This window comes from Martes martes (genome assembly GCF_963455335.1).
Source record: "Martes martes genome assembly, chromosome: 2".
In the NCBI taxonomy this organism is placed as follows: Eukaryota; Metazoa; Chordata; class Mammalia; order Carnivora; family Mustelidae; genus Martes; species Martes martes.
In genome coordinates this window covers 35,405,195-35,422,668 of record NC_137889.1, presented here as the reverse complement: position 1 = coordinate 35,422,668, position 17,474 = coordinate 35,405,195, and the positions used below count along the sequence as shown (strand labels likewise).

The 17,474-nt window shown below is 32.8% G+C and overlaps 1 protein-coding gene across 1 annotated transcript in view; it reads right to left on the bottom strand.

Annotated features, from left to right (window-relative positions):
- ADAM2 (ADAM metallopeptidase domain 2) overlaps positions 1-14,449 on the bottom strand; it is a gene marked incomplete at both ends in the record, with an annotated part of 147,186 nt that extends 132,737 nt beyond the window's left edge. The window contains 3 exons of the mRNA XM_080797335.1: positions 8,940-8,995; positions 13,823-13,899; positions 14,398-14,449. Of these exons, the coding sequence (XP_080653461.1) occupies positions 8,940-8,995; positions 13,823-13,899; positions 14,398-14,449 (185 nt within the window). The remainder of the gene's footprint in view (positions 1-8,939; positions 8,996-13,822; positions 13,900-14,397) is intronic.
- Positions 14,450-17,474: the final 3,025 nt, after the last annotated feature.

The window sequence follows — 17,474 nt, the reverse complement described above, 5'->3', positions numbered from 1 at the left end:
CAAATAAATAAAATCTTAAAAAAAAAAATAGACAAGTTTGCCTCAGAGTATTTGTACCAGTTGCTGCCCCTTCTTGGAATGTTCTTCAGCATAGTTCATAGTCTCATTTGCTTCAAGTCTTATATATCAGCCCTCTCAGTGAGGCTGATCTTGGTAAGTTTATTTTTAAAATGCAATTTTCCTAATTATCAAAACATAGGATTTTCAAACAATACTTCTAACTTTACTATTTTTGCTTAAGCATTTATCGCCTTCTAACATTCTTCCTAATCCACTCATTTATGATATTGGTGTAGGAAAGAGATTAAGGTTCAAAGCTGATAGCCAGAGAAGAAAGAATTCTTGAGACATCTTTGGTGCAAAAAAGTGGTTTTATTAAAGCACAAGGAGAGGACCCGTGGACAGAGAGAGCTGAACCGGGATCATGAGGAGTCACTAATTATATACTTTCAAGTTTGGAGGGGATTAGGGATTGTGTAAGTCTCTAAGAAATTTTAGAAGCAAGGTTTCCAGGACCTTGAGGGGCTAGCTGTTGTCCGGAAAAGTTCACTTATGACTGTCTAATAAAACCTTAGTCATGCGACCCCCTCAGATGTATATCAGTGGGTCATATGCTTGTGAGATGACTACCAACATACATCTTTGGGGATAGAGATAAAGGAAGTTAGGAAGTTTCCAAAGGAATTTTTATATGTTAAAGTAGACTTACACAATCCTGGGGGTTGGGCTAAGATTGCCTTTCACCCTTAACAAAGTCTTAACATCAAGGCAGCAGAGTTTCTCAAGAAATGTCACTCTGCCTATTTCAAGGACTTGTCATTAGGCTGTAGGTAGGTAAGGAAATTTAATTTTTCCTTTGCCTTTGTTTCCCACAGTAATATTATTATTAGTTTCATTTGATAACAATATAAACAGAGATTCTTATCCATTTTGTTTACTAGTGCATCTCAAGTACTTAGAAGAATATTGGTAAAATAGCAAATGGTCAGTAAAATTGAACTAACATGACAAGAATTCAACAGATTAGAATGGAGAACTCACATGATAGTATATTATTTGTAAATATGGGAAGGATATGACAAAATGGTTTTATAAAAAGAAAGGGTAAATGTAGATATCCCATTTCATTTCTCTAGTAAGTGTAATATAAAAATTTGTGACTACCATGGCAGTCTGGATTTGTTGGAAGCAAAAGGTCAAAGAGCCAAACACTGATAAACAGAGCAAGATTTTTTTGCATTTTTGTCATACCAAAAAAATAATATGACCCACAGTGGGGGAGGGGCTCCAGGAAACACACAGATTCTCAGTACAAGGTCCTATAAAGAGGTTTAGCTGGTCATATGCAGGCACCGGCTTTTTGGAAAAGAAAGAAAAAGCCAAATGTCTGTGTTTGGGCAAGAAAACTGCTGGGATGTCTAGAAACAGGCTGAATCTCTGGTGTCCTGTACCCCTAGAGAGAAAGTAATAAATTTTTGAGGTATATCAAATACGTAGCTTCTCTCCCTGTAAAATCTTTTGCCAATGTTGGAAAATGTGCAGAGTGGCCAAGGAGCTAAACTTAAATTCTCTGAAAACAAGAGCAAATTTAAAAAAAAAAAATAATAATACAGAATCAAGAAGCTCTATGTAATTCAAGAATGATAAAAGCAAAGAAAAGTCACATTTGATTTGTTTAAAAGACTAATGAAAATGAAAATAAAATCTTCAAATTATCAAGAGGAAAAACAAAGATATTACCTTCAAAGAATCAGCAATAAGACTGGCAACAACTTTGTCTATAAAAATGAAGAAAGAAGACAATAGAATGACAAGTTTAAAAGTCTAAAATCATTTTTAAAAATGTTATCCTAGAATTTATTTCAGCAAAAAAAGGTTTAAGAGGAAGGTTAGGTAAAAATTTAACAATGAATACAAACTAATATAATTTTTAAAAGGCAGACTCAAAACAGAAATATAGATAATTCCAGAGAGATATATAAATTAACTCCATATAGAAACAGAAATTGGGAAGGAAATGAAAAGCACCAGAATAAGTAAATTTATGGTTGAATATAAAAGAATGTTGGCTATACAAAAATAATCTCATTGGGGTTTAAAAGTATCAGGATTATAATGGTTGAAAAAATAATGAACACATAATAGAAGGCAAATGGAATTAAAAGATTTAATAATTTGACAATACAGGGTAACTGATAAAAGTAATAATGCATATTAGGGTCAGTAACTCAGAGATTAACATGTTAATCTAAATAAACTACTAAAAGAATAGTAAAAGAACATATAATAAAGAATTTAATTGATTGGAAATGATACAATATAAAATGCAGATTCATTAAAATGAAGATAATAAAAAAGAATATAAAATAAAAGGCACAAAAGAAAAATAATAAAATGATTTCAAAAATTATATGGAAAATCAAAGGGTCAAGAAAAGCAAGGACATCTTAAAACTGTTGAACACGACTGGGCATCAAGAACTATAATAAATTCACTGTAATTAGTATAGTATGGTATTTGTATAGATCAATAGGATGCAAGAATAAATATATAAACTAACAGAAAAGAAAAAAGTGTCCAGAGTCATTCAATTTATGACATCGATTACATTACAATGCAGTGAAGGAAGGTTGTGTTTTCTTCCAAATGGCCTTTGCTAAATCCATACAATACTAATATGAAAAAATAATTAAATCTTCACTCTTATGCTCACAAAACACATAAATAACAATTCTGGATAAATTTTAGAGCTAACTGTAAAAGTGAAAACAATAAAAACATTAGAAGAAAATAGTAGCTTTGACAGATATCAGTATGTAGACAATCACTTCTTTAAAAATTACAAAAAGAATAATAACTACAAAGTAAAAAATGATCATTTGTACTGCATTTAAAGAAAGAATGTTACACTCAATAAAAGAAAAATCCAGACCGGATAAAAATTGAAAGACAATGGTAGGAAAAATGTAGTTTACAAATACTAAACAAAAGAAAGTTTGTGTAACTATGTAAACATCAGAAAAAATGTAAAATAATTAGTAACCACTTCATAATGTTAACATTTTATTCACCAAAAAGGTAAATATTTAAAAATTTTACTTAATTATTTACAGTCTCAAAATAGGGAATTCAAAAATTAATCAATTTGAAAATCACTGTGGAAGATTTTAACACATATATATTACTAAATAGAAAAATCATTTTTGAATATGGAAGAATTCCATGATATGATTTTAAAAGAACATAATAGTAAATAATTATAGGATACATGCTATTTTCTAGTACATACAGAATATTTACAAAAACTGAATATATATCACATCACAAAGTTAGCCTCAATTTTTAAAGGATTGAAATCAAAGAATATTCTGTGATTAAAAATACTAGAAATAATTCTTAGAAAAGTGCCACATGTATTGATGTTTAGAGATACAGTGAAATAATTCATGGGGCAAAGAAGAAATGTAATATAAAGTTTAAAATGTTTGCTAATGGCCAACCAGAGAAAATTCTATACACCAAAGATGTAAGGGGCAGCTAAGCAGTATTTGGAGAAAAAAGTTAGCCTTAAATCTTTAAACTGGAAAATAAAAATGGTGACAAGTAATCAACTTAGAATTCTTTTAAGGAAGTTATAAACAAAGTTCAAAATAAACACAAAAATATTAAAAGCAAAACAATAATACAAAATTCATATCATGTAGAGGACACCTGGAGTAAAGGGGCATTTTTTATACTAGATAAAACTAAAATTTTTCACAAAGGAAAAATTCTCTTTACTAAAATACCATAAGTGTGAAAACAGAAGGCATAAAATAGAAGTTATTTGAAAAACACATCATGAATTTGGCTTTTAGGCAAAACGTTAAAAGAATTCCTTAAAATAGGAAAGAAAAGGTCAGATTAGTCTTTTTAGGAAGTATAAATGTCTTAGGAGTACAATGGTGGAGGAGTAGGAGATTTAAATATTCTCAGGTCCCGGAAGTTCAGCTACATAGCTATCAAACAATGCAGAACACCTACACACTCAACAGGAGATCAAAGAGAAGAGGAGCAGCAATTCTAGGAACAGGAAAGCGACCACTTTCTGGAAGGTAGGACGAGCAGAGAAGTGAATTTGAAGTGAAATACGGGAAGATTGGCCTGGGCGGGGGAGGGGCCAGTTCCCAGCAAGCGGTAGAGCAGCGGAGCATAAAATCAGAACTTTTAGAAGTCTGCTCCATTGAGAGATGTCTCTCCAGAGACTAAGCAGGGGGTGAAGCCCTCATGGGAACAGTGTGGTCTCTGGACCCACAAGGTCACAGGAAGACCGGGGGTACATGAATGTGGCAGAGCTCCTAGGTGTCAGAGAAGGGAAGCCAGCTGCAAAAATGGAGCCGAGCAGTGGACTCTCAACTTGGGATTACATTAAACCATGATCTGAAGCACAGTCAGGTTGCCACTCTTTGAGCAGAGACCCCTCAAGTGGCAGATCCGGGAAGACCCACTTCCTTCCTTCACCGGGAGGAGTGGCACAGGAACACACTGCAGGAATCTGCTGGGTTTGGAGACTCCAAACTGGGCCATGTGCCAGAGATAGAAATGCTCGGTCACAGGCTGGGCAAGCATGGAGTGTGGCCCGAGACCAGGGAGACAGGAGGGGTTGACTGCTTTTCTCTGAAGGCACACTGAGGAGTGGGGCCCCAAGCTCTCAGCTCCTACAGGGCCAGAGATTGGGAGACCGCCATTTTCATTCCCATCCTCCAAAGCTGTACAGAAAGCACTCAGCGAACAAAATCTCCCGAAAACAAAACCAAGCAGATTATTTAGCCTGGCCCCTGGTACGGGTGGCACAATTCTGCCTCAGGCAAAGACATTTGAGAATCACTGCAACAGGCCCCTCCCCAAGATCAGCAAGAACATCCAGCCAAGATCAAGTTCACTAGTCAATGAGAACTGTGGAATTCCAGAGTTAGGGGAACACAGAACATGGAATTCATGGTTTTTTTCCCCATGATTCTTTAGTCTTTCAAAGTTAAATTTTTAAAATTTTATTGTTTTCTTATTCTTTTGATTTTTCCTCTTTACTATATTAAACTTTTTAACTATTTTATCTCATCAATACCTTTCTAAAAATCTTTTTTACTTTTCATTGTTATAGTCATATTCTATCCCTTCATTGTATTTAACTTTATTTTTTGTATACATATAGGTTTTTCTTTCTTTAAAATTCTGGAATACAGTTTCTTCTAACAGATCAAAATATACTCTAAATCAGCACATAGCTTTGTTCTAGTCTCCAGCCTAATCACATTCTTTTCCTCGTTTTTTTTTTCTTTTTTCAACCTTCTTATCAATTCCTTTTTTAGAATCTTCTTTAATTTCCATCTTTACAGCCATATTCCATCCCTTCATCATGTTTACCCTTATTTTTGTATATATGTAAGTTCTTCTTTCTTTAAATTTTTCGGAGGCACTTTCTTCTAACAGACCAAAATACACCCAAATCAAGTGTGTGGCTCTGTTCTATTCACCAGTTTAATCATATATATATATACATTTTTCTTTTTTTCTTTTTCTTTCTCCTTCCTTCTCTGCTGGTTTCAGGTCTCTTCTGATTTGGTTAGTGTATATTTTTCTGGGGTCATTGCTACTCTTTTAATATTTTATTCTCTCATTCATCTATTCTTATCTGGATAAAATGACAAAGTGGAAAAACTCACCTCAAAAAAAAAAAAAAAAAAACAAGAGGCAGTACCAACAGCTGGGGACCCAATCAATATAAACATTAGTAAGATGTCAGAAGTAGAGTTCAGAATGACGATTATCAAGGTGCTAGCTGGGCTTGAAAAGAACATGGAACATACTAGAGAATCCCTTTATGGAGAAATAAAAGAACTAAAATCTAACCAAGTTGTACTCAGTGAAATGCAATAAAAAATGAAGGTTCTAACTGCTAGGATAAATGAGGCAGAAGAGAGAATTAGTGATATAGAAGACCAAACGATGGAGAATAAAGAAGCTGAGAAAAAGAGAGATAAACAACTACTGGACCACGAAGGGAGAATTCAAGAGATAAGTGATACCATAAGATGAAACAGTATTAGAATAATTGGGATCCCAGAAGAAAAGGAAAAAGAGAGAGGGGCAGAAGGTATATTGGAGCAAATTATAACAGAGAATTTCCTTAATTTGGTGAAGGGAACAAGCGTCAAAATTACTTTTAACAACATTGATAAATCTCACAGACATTATTTTGAGTGACTGTAACAAGTTGTAGGAGAATAAGCTATGATTCATTTAGAATTCAAAGCAAACAAATATAAATATGTTACTTAGGATAATTAAATAAAATCAAGGAAATGGTTATCACAACGATCAAGAAAGTAGTTACAAATAACAGGGATGGAAAATGATATCTGTATGGCTTTTGGAGGGCAGTCAATGTCAGGGGGTACAGGAATGTTTATTTCATAGTTATTTTCTTAACTGCATAAACATATTTCATGTATTTTAACTTGTACTTAATATATTGTACAATAAGGAATATTAAAACAACAATTAAATAAAGGTAATTGGTAGTGATTTTTATGAAAAGAGAAGATCCAATCCCCTATTTCCATTTCCACTCTCATCATTCAGAAATGACCAATTAACCATTAACCATTTTTAAATATGGTACTACATTTTAGACAATAAAATATGTTGGCAAAGTATGGCCTATAGGCCAAACCCAACCCACCACTTTTTTTACATAAAGTGAAATTAGAATATAGCTATATCCATCTATCTGCATATTCCCTATGACAGCTTTCACAGTAGCAGAACTAAGTGGTTGCAAGAGAGACCATATGGTGCCCATTCTAAAATGTTTGCCCTGTGCCAAAGGAGTACTGATTCTTGCTTTAAACAGAATGATCAAATGGGGCACCTGGGTGGCTCAGTGGGTTAAAGCCTCTGCCTTCAGCTCAGGTCATGATCCCAGGATCCTGGGATCGAGCCCCACATCGGGCTCTCTGCTCAGCAGGGAACCTGCTCCCCCCACCACCACCTGCTTCTCTGCCTACTTGTGATCTCTGTCAAATAAATAAATAAAATCTTTTAAAAAATTATTAAACAGAATGATCAAAGAAATAAAAGTAAAGACTAGTGCTGCAGCTGAAAGAATGAGCAGGTGACACTGCAAACAAGGACAGAATCTGGACCAGAATTGTGGCCTTACGGATGGAGGGTTAAATAACTTCTGATCTCTAGCATGAGAACACATTGTGGGCTTTCCAGTAAAGGGCATAAAGCTAGAAATATCCTCACAATTTTTAAACAGAAGGAGAAAAAATTCAATACCTGCTGTCTATAGACAATGGACAAAATGAAGCTATCCAACCCTGACAATGGCAAAAGGAGCATCACATGCAAAAATGAAAACCCTAAACTACATCTCATGCAGATGTGGAATGGATTACAAATAGCCCCATCACTGCTGAAATTCTTAGGTGATGAATTATATAAACATTGGAGCCAGCTAAATGGATCCACTAAATGGAATGAAGCCACTTGCTTGACATAGGGTTGCCACAAAAACCCTTAATATGTAAAACATGTAGTATGTGTACAATAAGATGAGGTTTGCCTGTAGTATTACCCTCAATATTTTAATCTAGAACCATTCCTGAGTTTGGCAGGAACACCTTTGAGCAATGTGATAAAACTGGTGTTCCAATTTTGTGTGTTTGAAGGCTGTAGGGGATTATCAAGTTTCTGTGACAAGGCACAGATTGCTGCTAGATCTGCACACAGCCAAAGCTTCATAGGCTGTTCAGTGTGCAAGTGACATCACTGTTTGCATATAAACTGTTGACTAAGCCTGAAGCCAACTACCTGCCAAGACACCCTGAGTCCCTAGGACAGTGGTCACTGAAGGCTTTGTGACTCCACCAACAAGGATTCCCTGGCCACATATTATTCTGTCTCCTCTTCACCACGGTATTATTCACTATATTCTCATCTGTTGCATATAAAATGAAAAAAAAAAAGAAGAAGATGAAAGTTTTACATTTTACCTTGTATAGTTTTGGTCAGATCTAAAAAGTTGAGTTCTATTTGTGACTACTTTTTTGACATTTTGCAACAATATTTTGAATTTTTTTAAGCCAAGACTTACTAGGTAACTCCTACTTAATTTCCAAAAAGCTGGTTCCTCTTTGATTAAACATTTGTAATTATGTTCTAATTTTATCATGCTAGTCATTGAGAATATGGTTACTCTTAAAAGACTTTGTGATGGTTTTTCCCTAAGTGTACTTTGCTTGTATGCATGAAAAAAGCATTAATTGTGGGGTGTGTAATACTCAGTTCATCGATTATATCATCATCAGCTGTATTGTATATTCTATACCCTTTTTTCCTAGTATAAAAAAAGACAGAGCTTAAGAAATATACTGCTACTCAGAAGCCAACTTTGTTAATATTAGGAAAAAATATAGAATATACAATACAACTAATGATGACACAGATGGTTAACAGACACATGAAATAGCAGACACGTGAAATGATCAACATTACTCATCATCGGGGAAATACAAATCAAAACCACAATGAGATATTACCTCACACCTGTCAGAATGGCTAAAATAACACAGGAAACAAAGATATTGGCAATGATGCAGAGAAAAGGGAACCCTCTCACAGTGTTCATGGGAATGCAAATTGATGCAGCAGCTGGCATGGGACTGAGTTTGGCTAATTACAATTATATTCTAAGTCCTAAATACATTCTGATATGATGTGTTAAGTAATTTTCTTTTAGTTACCACTATTCTTTCCACCCTAAAATTCAAGATGTTTTCAAATGAATAGTCAGTAACTAGGAACATCTAGAAATGCAAAATAATTAGACTCCGGATTAATTATAAATAATAATTAGAACAAATAGAGATGACAAAATAATATAGAACACCTACTTTTGCATTAGGTTCACCGTGTATGTTTTTCCTTCAATCATAATGTTGTAGGACACCTAGAAGAAGAGTATATTAAAAAGGCAAAGAAAAGTGAGAAGAATGTTAGAAAGGAACACTATCATTTTATATCAATGCTAACTACATTCAAAGCACATGAATACAGTAAAAAGAGGAAAATTTATAATTTAATGTTGATTTATTTCATAAACTTGATATTTAAATATTGGCTTTCTTAATAAAAATGATGGAAGAATATGATTTGTCATTTCTTATTTGTTAATTTTCAAATGTAGGTAATAAAACTTTTGAATCTGAAAAATTTGTTTTTATCCAATAATTACATTAGTTTAATGAGGTCACTGCAAAACTTATGCTTAAAATGAAAGAGTATAAATTATTCAACACAAAATTTATATATTAGAACAAAGATTTAACAGCACATATTTGCAGATTTTATAAAATTCATTCCAAGGTTGGATCAAAACTCATTGATTTATTTTATTTTAGTAAGATTAAGAAATGATGTCTCACAAATGGGCAATTCAGTCTTTGCAGATCAATTTGGGTAGCTTTGACATTTTTACATTATTGAGCCTTCCAATCCAATAACATGGATATACTCCATTTATTTAAGCCTTTAATTCTTCTCATCTTGTTTTATTGTCTTCAGAGAGGAGGCTTTGCTTATTTTTGTTAGATTTGGATTTCAATTTTTATGTAGTGTAAAATTTTCTTTTTAAAATTTCATTTTATATTTTTGTTCTGTAGAATAGAAATGAATTGATTTTTGTTTTGATCTTGCTTCTTTTTGTTTTGTTGTGTTTTGCTCTTGTTTCTAAAGAATTTACTAAATTATTATGCTATTTCTAATTTTCTCTAGATTATTTTGGATTTTATTTTGTATAGAATCATTTAATCTCTAAATAGTGATAGCATTATATTTTCTAATTATTATGCTTATTTTTAATTTTTGTTATTTTCTTTCCTTATTGCAGTGGCTAATATTTCCAGGCAAGGATAAATAGAAAAGTTAATAGTGGACATCCTTATCCTTTTCTTAATCTCAGGAGAAAAACCTTTCAATATTTCAACTTTATGCATGATTTTTTTTCAAAGGCATTTGATCTCCTCTATAAGCCACAATTAATTATTATTTTTAATTATTATATATTTTGGACATATAAACATTACAGAAAGTCATATAAAATGCCTGTCACCAATGTCTATGTTAAAAATTAAGAGCATTTCAAGTATTTGAAAGCAATTTTAAGTACTCTCTCATCCCATGATCAATTCCCTTTCTTACACTCCAGCTAACCAACATCCTGAATTTCATGTTTATCATTCCCATTCATATTTTTATATTTATACTTATTATGGATGTTTAATTTTTTGCATAAATTTTTGTTCTTCATAGATGTAATCCTACAAATTACGTATCTCATTGCTGGATTACATCTCTGCTTGAAACAGTATCTCATACAATAAGCACTATGCAAACATTGCTATCATCATCATCATCAATACATATAGCTTTCTAATTTATTTTTTCGATGGTATAGTATGCCATTTTCTGAACATAGCACAGTTTATTCATCTATGCTGTCAATAGGTGTTTAGTTTTGTTTCATCACTATTTTAAGCAATGGCCCAATAAATAATCTTAGACATATATCTTTGTGCATTTTTGTTAGATATGTTAAACTAAACCTATGAGTGAACTTCTTTTATTGAAAAGTACTTTTGCAACTTCACTCCAAGCTTAAAATTAATCTGCAAATTTGTTACACCAATGTAGACATTCACAAAAAGTGAGTAATATTATCCTTCTATCCATCTACTCTAATTGCATTTTGTTTTGTTAAGAGTTAACTTTTGCCATTGCTGATGTGAAATAGTAATTTATTGTGTTTACTTGGCAATTCCTTATAAATATCCTGATTTGTATATATGTTTGATAATTATTACCCTCTCAAGTTCAACCCTTGTCATTTATAACTTTGTACATGTTTCTATTTTTTTTTTTGTTTTTTATCTTATTGACTTGTAGGAATTCTTTTTTTTTTTAAGATTTTATTTATTTATTTGACAGACAGATATCACAAGTAGGCAGAGAGGCAGGCAGAGGGGGGTGGGAAGCAGTGCTCCCTGCTGAGCAGAGAACCCGATGTGGGGCTTGATCCCAGGACCCTGGGATCATGACCTGAGCTGAAGGGAGAGGCTTTAACCCACTGAGCCACCCAGGCGCCCCATGACTTGTATGAATTCTTTATATATTCTGGATACCTTTTCTGTGTTATATGGATTTCAAATATGTGCTATGAGTCTGGAATATTTTTCACTTTGTTTATGGTATCTATTTATTTTTATCTTTGAATCTAGATATTCTTTAATCCTTCATTTAAGTATTTGTATTCCTTTTTCTTTCTGGTATAATTCTTCCCTATTATAAGGTCCTAGAAATAATCTTTTATCTTGTCTTCCAGATTTTTAGTATTTTACTCTCAGATGTAAGCATTTAAATGATCTTAAAGCAATTTTGGTGTATAATGTAGCATTAATATATACTTTATCATTATTCCATATCATTAATCAACTGTGCCTTCACCATTTATTAACTAGTACATTTTTTAACCAATGATTTCATTGCCACCACTGAACTGAGTAAGTTTGTAGTGTGTGGGTCTTTAGGAGGCACTCTTCCTGTTAATTTATTTGTCCCTTAGAATTATCACATTATATTAATTACTTAAACTTTAAAATATGTTTTGAAATTAAACCAAAGTGAATCACTGTTTTGTTCTTCAAAGTTAACAATTTTTTAGTTTTAACCTTTCCATACATATTTTAGAATCAACCTGCCAATTTCCACGAAATTTCTTATTGGAACAGCAGTCAATCTATATAGATTTGGTGAAAATTAGCCCAAGAAAATACTGCATATTCTTGACTGCCAACATGATTTATTTTTTATTTTTCCACTTTTATTAGTGGTTGTATATTTTTTTAAGATTTATTTATTTATGTTAGAAAAAGAGAAAGAAAGAGGGGGCAAGCAAGAGGGGCAAAGGGAGAGAGAAAGAATCTAATGTCTTTCAATAAAGGTTGACTATATCCTAAAAAGTCTTTACCTTTACATATATATACGCATACATATTTATATGTGTGTGTGTGTATATATATGTATATATGTGTGTGTGTATATGTATATATGTATATATATGTATATAAACACATGTGTACAATATACACCTTCATCAAAAATGTTATTTACCAATAATTATTATTAAATATGTATGTGTGTGTGTATATTTTCCCTTTTTTTTTTGTTCTACATTTCTACTTAATTTTAATATTTGAATCTTATTCTTTGTTCTTGTTTTACTCCTCTTTTATAATATCCAAGTAAATGTCCAGTATTCTGATTTCTCTATGTCGGGGTGTTGTCTATACTGATTTCTATTTATTCTGTGTTTTCATACTTGCATCTAAAGATTCTCTTTTTCTGTAATTTCTCAGTTATTATATTTTAATTTAGTCTCTTCTCCAGGTTTCTTCCCCCTCTTTCAGGAATATCAGTTACTATATACTTAAGCTTCCAATTCTATCTATCTTCTCCCATAGTCATTCATATGTTGCATTTTCTGATATCTTTAGCTGACTCTGGTCTACTGTTAATTCTTGATTTTTTTTCCCACTTTCATTATACTTTTCACATCTAGGCAGGCCTTTCAGTTTTTTTAGAACTTCTAGTGAAGAGTATCTTCTTATAAATTATATCATTTATTTATTAATTATAAGTTATTAACATACACTATATTATGTTTATAGCAATTGTTAAACCCATAAGTACAATATAGCCTCACTAATTCAAAAAATACTATGTATTCAGCACTATTCTAGACATGGGGGATAGAGACATTAACAAAATAGTCAAACTTTGTCCCTCGTGAATTTGAAAGTTGAGGACAGGTTATTTTTTTAATACTTCTCTTATGAGAATTACTATCATAGAAGGTGGTGATGCCTGGTTGAAGATATTTCCTTCTAAGGAGCTTCTGTATATATTTTCTAATAAGAGCAAGCAATTCCATATTATTTTTGCATTGAAAAATAAAACTCTCTCAAAATACTGTTAAATGCCTCACCTTTTTTTCTATTTAAATGGTTAAATCTAATTTTTCATAAATATGCATTCCTTTTAAAATGATATATTTAAAATTTTAAGCTTGTAAGTTAAGGTGACAAGTGGGTAGTTGGTAAGGAAATATTTGCACTCAAATTACCAGAACATTTACTAAAAAGAAAATTAAGGTGTGATATTTGAAAAAACACATTTCACATCTTGGATTGATTCCAGAGATTAGTAAAAAAAAAAAAAAAAAAAAAAAAAAGATATTTTCTAATTCAAAGAAAACAAAACCTAATACCCTGAACCAAGATTAACTAAGATGGCATGAAAAAAGTTTTAATAATTAACATTTTTGCAATCAAGATGGAAAAACTGGTCATATAAACTTCACTAAATTAAATGATCATTATACAGTATAAGGAAGCCATAGGCTTACTTAACAAAGACAAAAACCCCTCAAATATAGCCTAGTAAGTGAGTAAGAAGAGAATGTCTAGATGGATCAGGTCAATGATTATTCAAAGATTTAGATGATGGGACTTGGGGCTTTGATAGTAAGCATCACTATACCACATTTCTATGAAGCATGGTTTATCTTGGTTCATTTCTAAAAGGGCTTTTCCACTTAAGGAAAACCAGGTATAAATATAAAATTCACCAAGTTTGCATGGATGAAAATGCCAAGTTTTTCTTACAAAAATAAAAAAATCCACATCATTTTAGAATGTGAAAAATGCTAGTGCTTAATTACATGTGATTCAACTCCTCCACTTAATATTGACAGTATTTTCTCTGGTATTGTAATTTGCACACGTAGTCTTTCAGAATCTGCAAGGTACAAATGTTTTATTAGAGTAACACCATCACCCCATAGCTTCCTCCATTATTTCCTCATCTAAATCTGTAATCTTTCATCTGCTACCTTTTTTTAAACTATCTTTCCACATACACTCAATTCCCACTTCTTCCTAGAATTACAAGACTTTAAAGAGAAATTAAGTACAAATAAAGTCAGGTCTTTTGGACTTTTCCAACTACAGAGTCTACAGGTCAAGAATGTAGAGCAATAAATGAAATTTTAACCTTGATACATTCACTTAAACCATGGCCATCTCATCTTTCATATGGTACCAAGACGAATGGGAAAGCCCCCTCACATCCAACGTGGATTTTGGTTGGGGGAGGTGATGCGGTGGTGGGGTCTGGCTTACAGAGTCGGAGCCCCTACAAGAAAAGCACTTTCCCAGGGATACCTGGCATCTCAGGAAAAAATGGAGAGGAGAGCCGACATTCCCAAAATGTCAGAAGAAAGGTTTTTGTACTTACTATTGTCTGTCTGGACCCCGATGAGCCCGATGAGAAGTAGTAAACACAGCATGGCTTCATGTACGGATGCCAGCCCGAATAATGGCGGTTGGCTTGCCTAGAGGGCAGTTGGGAGCGCGAGGAGAACCCTCCTGGCCACGCACCCAGCAAGAGTCAGTCGGCTGTGAGAGCAGAGGTGGGTCGAGAGAGTGGGTGCTGTGCACTGTTGAACATAGGCTGTCTTGGCCCCTAAGTCTGTGCAGAAGACTTCGAATCAGTTTGACGCCACTTTTGGGACTAACAGAAGAGCAGAATCACTTCGATAACACAGGGCTGAAGAAACAGTTAATGAGCAGGAAGATTCATATGCACTTCTTACAGAACTTTTCATTGAAGATATCTATACATCTATATAGATATATTCTACAAACCATAGGCTAACAATTTGATTAATATTCAAGTGAACAAACCAGTGTAATTAACACCTAGATTCAGATCAAGAAATAAAACATAGAACCACCAAAACCCACAGAGTGCCTCATGACTTATCGCTACCATCATAGTTTTGTTTGGTTTTGAACTTTGCATAAATGGAACCAATCACCGTTGTACTCTTTTACATCCAACCATCCATACTGTGAAGAGTGATAACTTTAGTTTTTCCTCATAGGTGTTTATCGCCCATTAAATGAATATAATGCCAACGGTTTTTACATTTTATTGTTGATTAATGTTTGTTTATTTATGGTGGTGGCTATTAAAAATCGTATTTGGCTATTTTATTTCTTTGGTGAATGTATGTAGTGATTTCCTTCACGTATATTTTTAGAGTGAAGTTGCTGAATCACAGGGTATGTTTTATAGATACCTCCAAGTTTTCCAAGATTGTTGGACTAATTTATGTTTCACCATAAATGTATGAGAATTCCAATTCATATCAATACCTAGACTTGGGGGGGGGTGTTTGTTTTTTTATTCCATTATATTCATTAATTTGCATTTTCACAGTTATTAATGAACTTTAGCACAATTGTATTTATTTATTGGTCTTTATTTGGTAAATGCTTAAGATGTTGGTCTATTTTTCAATTGTGTGGCCTTGCCCCTTTCTTATTATATGTTGAGCCTATTAACACATTCCAGATATGATTTTTTGTTGTTATTGGATATCATGGTTTACAAGTATCTTCTATACTAGGGCTTACATTCAGTGGATTTTTGTACATACACATTCCTATTCAGAAATTTACTCCCCCAAGTTTGCTGGGATTTTCATATGTGTCTTACTGCAAATGTGAATTTTATCTAAAGTTTTTGTTATGGACACCTGGGTGGCTCAGTCAGTTGAGTGTCCAACTCTCACTTTCAGCTCGGGTCCCAGGGGTCGTGATATTAAGCTTCACAATGGACTCCGCACTGAGTGTGGAGCCTACTTAGGATTCTCTCTCTTTCCTTCTACTCTTCCCCCATCCCCACTCCCCTACACACCCCTTGCTCTCTCCAACTCTTCCTATTTTTCAAAAAAGCTTTTGTTATGTAAATTGAGGTGATCATATAGCTTTCTTCATTTTCTGTTAATTTACTGAATTAAAATTATTGATGTTCTAGTGTTGAAACAAATTGTATGCTGGAGTACATATTATTTGATGTACTATCTTTTTACATTTTGCTGGATTGATTTGCCAGCATTTTGTTTCACATTTCTGTATCCATAGTTGTTAGAAATATATGTCTGTATTCTCTTTTATTGTAAGAAGTTTGTCAGTTTTTGTACCAGATTTATGCTGGCCTTATAAAAGAAACTGGGAAATGTTATTCCTTCCTCTAGTCTTTGAAAGAGTTAGTATAATGCTGTGAACATTTCTTCTCATGTTTCTTGGAATTTAGAAATGGAGTGATTTGTACTTAGAATTTTATTTGTGAGAGACTCTTTCTTTAAATTATGAAATCAGATTTTTAAAAAATATATGTATTCAGATACTCTCTTTCTCTTTTTGTTAGAAAAGTTGTTTCTGATAAATTTTATCCATTTCTTCTGAGTTGTTAGATATATTGGCCAAAGTTGTTCACAATACTTCTCCCTTATCCTCCTTTGAACTGTATAGAATCTCTACAAAACCCTTTTTTTCTTTCTCAATATTGATAATTTTGTGATTTTTCTCTACATTCTTCATTCATTCTTTGAGTTTATTATTTTATTAACTTTTAAAATAACCAAGTTTGGGATTTTTTTTCCTATTGTTTGTTTCCTATCTTACTGATTTTTGCTCTTGCGTTCCTTTTTCTACTTTGGGTGTAATTTGTTCTTTTTCTAGCTTTCAAGAATGGAAGTTTGTCTTATTCATATTAAACCATTCTTCTTTCTAAAATTTAGGGGTGCCCAGGTGTCTCAGTGGGTTAAAGCCTCTGCCTTCGGCTCAGGTCCTGATCCCAGGGTCCTGGGATCGAGCCCAGCATCAGGCTCTCTGCTCAGCGGTGAGCCTGTCTCCCACCTCTCTCTCTGCCTGCCTCTCTGCTTACTTATGACCTCTGTCTGTCAAATAAATAAATAAAAATCTAAAAAAAAAAAATTAAAAATATACATTTAAAACTATAAATGTTCATCCACCATCACTTTAAATTTATCACCAAATTTATATGCATTATATTCAATATATGTTGATAGGCTTTATTTCCATTAATAGTCATTTCAAAATATTTTCTAATTCACATCATGGTTTCCACTTTACCCCATGTGCCATTTAAATTCCACAAGTTTGAGGATGTTCCACTTACATTTTTCTTATTATTATCTAATTTTATTCAATTGTGGTCACAGATCATACTCTGAATCATTTTAAGCCATTGTAATTCACTGAGAGAAGATTCATTGTTCATTAGATGGTTCATTATGGATAGACAGTTCCATGTAAACTTCAGAAGAGAGTGGATTTTTCATCTCTGAGCTCTATTATTCTATAGATATCAATTAGGTCAAGTTAGATAATAGAGTTTCAAATATTTTACAGCTTTGCTAATTCTTTTGCCTGCTTATTCTTTAAATATACTCAATTAAGATAGTAGATATTTCTATTAGTCCCTTGTGTTCTTATATTTTC